Source organism: Enhydra lutris, unplaced genomic scaffold (assembly GCF_002288905.1).
Source record: "Enhydra lutris kenyoni isolate GAN:26980312 unplaced genomic scaffold, ASM228890v2 scaffoldscaffold83, whole genome shotgun sequence".
In the NCBI taxonomy this organism is placed as follows: Eukaryota; Metazoa; Chordata; class Mammalia; order Carnivora; family Mustelidae; genus Enhydra; species Enhydra lutris.
This window is the reverse complement of record NW_019154167.1, coordinates 1942979-1949293: the sequence shown is the minus strand read 5'-3', so window position 1 is coordinate 1949293 and position 6315 is coordinate 1942979. Positions and strand designations below refer to the sequence as shown.

Below are 6315 nucleotides of genomic sequence, written 5' to 3'. Positions count from 1 at the left end.
TGTGTGTGTGTGTGTGTGTGTGTGTGTGTGTGTGTGTGTGTGTGTGTGTGTGTATCATGTTTTCTTTATCTACTCATCTGTCAGCAGATATTTAGGATATTTCCATATCTTGGCTATTGTGAATAATGCTGCAGTGAACATGGAAGTGCAGAAATCTCTTCAAGATAGTGATTTCATTTCCTTTGCATATATACCCCAAACTGGAATTGCTGGATCATATGGTACTTGTACTTTCAATTTTTTTGTGAAACCTCCATACTGTCTTTCATAGTAGCTAGGCCCGTTTACATTCCCAACAATGCACTGGGGATTCCTTTGTCCACATCCATACCAACACTTACCTCTTGTCTTTTTGATGGTAGCTGTTCTAACAAGTGTGAGGTGATTAGCCCAATGTGGGGTTTTTGTGGGTCTTTTTTTTTTAAATCCTGCAACTCTTTTTTTTTTAAAGGATTATTTATTATATCATATTATATATATTATATATATTATTATATTTGACAGAGATCACAAGTAGGCAGAGGCAGGCAGAGAGAGAGAGAGAGGGAGGCTGAGCAGAGAGCCTGATGCTGGGTTTCATCCCAGGACTCTGGGATCATGACCTGAGCCAAAGGCAGAGGCTTTAACCCACTGAGCCACCCAGGCGCCCCAGCCCATTGTGTTTTTGATTTGCATTTCCCTGATGATTAGTCATGTTAATCATCTTTTCATGTACCTTTTGGCCATTTGTATATATTCTCTGAAAATATTTATTCAGTTCTTCTGCCTATTTTTAATTAGATTATTTGGTTTTTTGCTGCTGAGTTGTAGGGGTTTCTTCTGTATTTTGGATATTAATCCTGTATTTGATAAGCAAATATTGTCTCCCATTCTGTAGGTTGCCTCTTCTTTCTGTTGACTATTTCTTCTACTGTGCAAAACGTTTCAGTTTGATGTTGTCCTATTTGCTGATTTGTGTTTTTGGCGTCCTATACAAAAAATCGTTGCCTAGACCAATGTCAAAGAGCTTTCCCCCTATGTTTTCTTATAGGAATTTTATAGTTCAGGTATTACATTTAAGTCCTTAATCCATTTAGAGTTCATTTTTGTGACTGGTGTAAGATAGGGGTCCATTTTCATTCTACCATATGTGAATATCCAGTTTACCCAACACCACTTATTGAAAATACTCTTGTCCCCATTGAGTGTTCTTGGCTCCCTTGTCAAATATTGGGTGACTGCATGTATATGGGTTTATTTCTGGGCCTCAATTCTGATCCATTGATCTATGTATCTGTTTCTCTACCAATATACTGGTTCCAATAGTATATTGGTTACGATAGCTTTGTAATATAATTTGAAATCAGGAAGTATGATGCCTCCAATTTTGTTCTTTCTCAAGATTGCTTTGGATATTCAGAGTCTTTGTGGTTCCATATAAATTTTAGGATTGTTATTTCTGTGAAAATTGCCATTGGAATTTTGATAGGGAATGCGTTGAATCTATAAATGGCTTTGGGGCATATGAACTTTTTTTTTTTTTAAACAGTATTCTTATAATTCAAGAATGTAGAATATCTTTACATTTATTTGTATTTTCTTCAATATCTTTCATCTGTGTCTTACAGTTTTCAGTACATATCTTTTACCTCCTTGGTTAAATTTATTCATAAGTATTTTATTGTTTTGATGCCATTATAAATGGAATCTTTTTCCTTATTTCTCTTTCAAATATTTCATTGTTAGTATATAGGAATGTGACTAGTGTTTGTATGTTGATTGTGTATCCTGCAGTTTTCCTGAATTCATGTATTAGTTCCAACAGTCCTACTGGTGGAATCTTAATCATTTTCTTCATATAAGGTCATGTCATGTAGAAATAATTTTACTTCTTCCTTTCCATTTTGATATCTTTTAATTCTTTTTCTTGACTAATTGCTCTGGCTATAATCTCTAGTACTATGTTGAATAGAAGTGGTAAGAGTGAGTACCCTTATCTTGTTTCTGGTTTCAGAGGAAAAGCTTTCAGCCTTTCACTGTTGGGCATGATGTTAGCTGTGAGCTTGTCATAAATGGCCTTTATTATATTTAGATATATTTCTTCTCCACCCAATTTGTTGAGAAGTCCACATTGCATTTAATGGTCATATCTCTTTCATCTCCAATCTGATTGTTCCTTAGTCTTTCATGACACTGACACTTTGAAAATTACTGGTCAGTTATTTTGTAGAATGTCCCTCACTTTGAACTTGTCTGCTGTTTCCCAATGATTAAATTTACTATCTATTGTGTATTTCTGACAAGACTACCACAGAAATGGTATTGTGTCCTTCTTTGCCTCCTGTCACATAATGAGGCACATGATGTTCATGTCTTATTACTGGTGGTTTTTAATTTTGCTTAATTGGTTAAGATAGTGTCTGCCAAGCTTCTCCTTTTAAAGTTACTATTTTCCCTTTGTAAGTATTATCTTATAGAGAGATACTTGGAGGCAATGCATATGTTCTGTTTCTCATGCTTTTAGCCACTAATTTTAGCAATCAATGTCTTTTCCTTGTAATTATTACTGAAATGTGCGCCAAATGGTAATTTTCTATTTCCATCCTTCTTTCTATGTTAATTAAGCTTCTATTTTAAGGAAAAGCTATCCTTTCTCTATTTATTCAATTATTTTTATAAAATAGTGTGGACTCATAAATATTTCTTTTATTCTGTAATGTTATTCTCATGATTTATTCATTGTTTAGATTGTTGTAGATTTGGTCATTGGGAACTCCCTCAAGGTAGTTTCTATGTTCTTTCAACATGCTTCATTATTTTTTTTTGAGCACTTTCTGGTACCACAAGATGTTCTAAGCCAGGGATTGGCAAAATTTTCTGTAAAGGTTCTGATAGTAAATATTTTAGGCGTTGAAGGCCTTAAGTCTCTGCTGCATTGGGAGGGGGGGATGTTTGACTTAAAACCCTTTAAAAATGTGAAAACCACTCTTAACTATTGATTTGACTTGCAAGCTGTAGTTTGCTGACCCCTAGGCTACAAGAGGTTAATCTTATATTCTCCTTGCTCTAACCCTAGAATCATCCAGGGCAGTCAGTAGCTCTTTAGAGAACAGTACTTAAAAACCAGGATCCTGGGCACTAGGTATGATCATTGCTATGGGAATGTCATTGCTATTAGCCCTTTCAGTGAACAAAGCTAGGAAATATGTGTACGTACTCAGACAAATATACACACACATCTATGTACATTTATCTATCTATTTGAAAAACAGTGAGCTTGATACTGATACATCTGATTGTACTCAAACACCACAGAGTTTATTCTAGCCTTCCCCTTTCCTTACTTGTAACTCACAATTTCACTAACAAGTGTCTTTTTGTCTTTAGCCTTATAGGGTATAGTCAAAATATTGTTTTCCAAAGTTACTTAGGGTTAAGTTCTTTTCTTCCCCACTGTTTCCAGGATGGTTCTATATTTCTTCTGTTATGTAATTATGTTCATCTGTTACCGTTTGTACTCCATTTGAGGAACTCCCTCTACCTTCCTGTTTGTTTGTTTTTTTTAAAGTTGGTGTACCAATCTATGCATATGAAAAACCATAGGTAATTTTTTAAAGCACCCAGGTGATTGAAATGCAAAGCCAGGTTTAAGGATGGAAAAGCAGAAGACATAACTTTTGTTTTTAAGGAGGCTATAATCTAAGTGGAAGTAAGCACACATCTGAATAAAAGAAAGAGTAATAATAAATCAGTTTAATAAGGTCATATATGCCTTATGTAAGACATAGCCTAATCATATAATTATTAAAGGAATAGGGAATGAGCATAATGATCAGAATATGATAGACAAGAAAGGCTTCTTAGATGTGAGTGTTGAATTTTGTCTTCAGAGAGGGGTGAAATCATCCTAAAATTGCCATTTCTTTTTAAAGATGAGAATCTCCAGCTGGTAAACCATGAGGCAAGTTCCGTGGCAGTGGATGTTGTTCCTCATGTTGACAACCCAACCTTTGAAGAAGATGAAACTCCTGATCAAGAGACTGCTGTTCGGGAAATTAAATCCTAAAATCTGTGTCAATAGAAAACTTGAAACCTTAGTAATAACAGAACTGCCAATCAGGGCCTAGTTTACTATTAATGAACTGGATAAACTTAAATAAGAATGATACTGAAAGTGCTGAGATGACTAATATTATGCTATAGTTAAATTACTTAAAATATTTAATCTATTAACATTTTCCACAAACTCATAATGTTTTTCATAGGCAAGTTTCCTCTCAATAGTGATAGCAACATTTTTAAACATTTAAAACTCTCAAGTAGTCATGTTTTTCATTTATAACAATTTTCTTATAAAACACGTTGCTTTTAAAATGTGGAGTAGCTGTAATCACTTTATTTTATGATAGTATCTTAATTAAAAATGCTACTATTTTAGCTTGGGCTATATGTGTCAGGGTTTTTCTCCAGGTGCTTATATTGATCTGGAATTGTAATGTAAAAAGCAATGCAAACTTAGGCTAGTACTTCATGAAATGTCTCTTTAGGCTACATTAAGTTGATAGAACAAGATTAAAGCAAAATATTCGTTTTAACAATTTCTTTTTAAAATTAGGCTAAATGTACTTCATGTGAGTGTTGAGCATAGTTTATCAGAGAATATGGACTGGACTGCATTGATTGGTATATTAATGACACCGATTTGATATAAGATTATAGATAAAAATTTCCTTATAAAAATGCTGTATAACTATTTCTCAATTATGGGATTTTCAAAAGCAGAATATATAAATTACCATACTATTTGAAAATGATAATGAGTAAGTCACACAAAAATTGGTAATTTGTCTTTGTGTATGAATAGTCTACAGAAATTAGTCTGTAGAAAATGTTTTCCAAACAATGTCAACTTTGAAAATTGAGTTTACATTTTACCTAAATGAGCTAAAATTACATTAGGTAAACTAAAATTCTGTCCATATAGCTATAAATTTTGTGAACACATTTTCTTGGTGTTTGAAAAAGAACTTGGGGGGGGGGGAATTCCAGGTGCCTTAATATAAAGTTTGAAGCTTTCATCCACCAAAGTGAAATAAAGCTACTTAAAAATGCACTTTATTTGTATTCTGTGTGGCTTATCTTGGTTTTAAAGTTGTGTTTCCAGTGCAAATCCCAGCAGAATTTAGGCAAAAGCTGAACAGACATGTATTTTTGTTTGCTAAGTGTAGAATGGACAAAACCATTGCATTCTTGTACACTGATTTGAAATGCTGTAAATATTTCCCGATTTGTATTGATTCTCTTTAAATATAAAATGTAAATAAAATATTCCAATAAAAGTTTGTGTCTGGTGTTTAGTTTAGTTAGCCTATACTATTCATATGTGATTGGATTTGGGAGGAAAAAATGGTTGATATAAATGGTCATTGATATCTTTGATGAATAAAACCTAAAACTTTAGTATGATATTTATTTACACATTTCATTAAATAGAGAGGAATTGATGTCATTGTAATATAATTGAACTACCATGAATTATTTCAATGTCAGTAAGGTAAATAATGAGCTTGACCACTGCTAATACAAGTTTAGTAAAACACATTGATGCCCATCCATCTTTATGCTACCCAAGACGTAAACCCATTTTATTACTTTAAAGTTTTCTCCTCCTTCAGCATTCTCTTTGGCAATATGGTTGTTGGGATGCTGTTAATGAGTTAAGTGCATCTCTTTTGTCAAACATGTGAAGAGTAAACATGCTTGGGACACCTCAGAGCCATGATTATCAAACCAGGATACACATATGTCTTGGATGCACATATGTCTTATGAGGCAATATGGCAGGTGTATTTATGTGATGCCACACGATAAACTTGACCTATATTCTTATTTTTTGTTCTGTGGGGGGTTCTTTTTGGGGTGGAATTTATAATTTTTAACCTTTCAACATCTGTATTGAAGTCTAATTAACATACAAAAAAATTGCCCATTATAAATGTAGAGTTCCACAGTGCTTGTCAAACGTATAGAGTAGTGCAACTGTCCCTGCAATCCAGTTTTAGAACTTTCTATCACTGCAAAAAGTTCCCTCATACCTATTTTCAGTTAATTTCTGCTTCCATTCCAAGCCTCAGGCAACGATCAGTCTGCTTTCTATCTGTAGATTTGCTTATTCTGGACATTTCACATAAATGGAACCATACAGTAGGTGTGTGCTCTTTTGTGACTGGTTTCTTCCATTAAGAATATTTCCAAGGGTCATTCATGTTTAAAGCATGCATCAGCACCTCATTCCTTTTCATTGATGAATGATATTCCATTGTATGGATATTCCAC

The 6315-nt window shown here is 33.7% G+C and overlaps 1 protein-coding gene across 3 annotated transcripts in view; it reads left to right on the top strand.

The window, feature by feature from the left end:
* LOC111161299 (ring finger protein 128, E3 ubiquitin protein ligase) overlaps positions 1-5319 on the top strand; it is a 100571-nt gene extending 95252 nt beyond the window's left edge. Inside the window, exon 7 of one of the 3 annotated variants that reach the window (XM_022524881.1) lies at positions 3912-5319. In XM_022524881.1, coding sequence (XP_022380589.1) covers positions 3912-4045 — 134 coding nt within the window. In that variant the 3' untranslated portion in view covers positions 4046-5319. The remainder of the gene's footprint in view (positions 1-3911) is intronic. The other 2 variants (XM_022524883.1, XM_022524882.1) reach the window with 2 other exon arrangements.
* Positions 5320-6315: the final 996 nt, after the last annotated feature.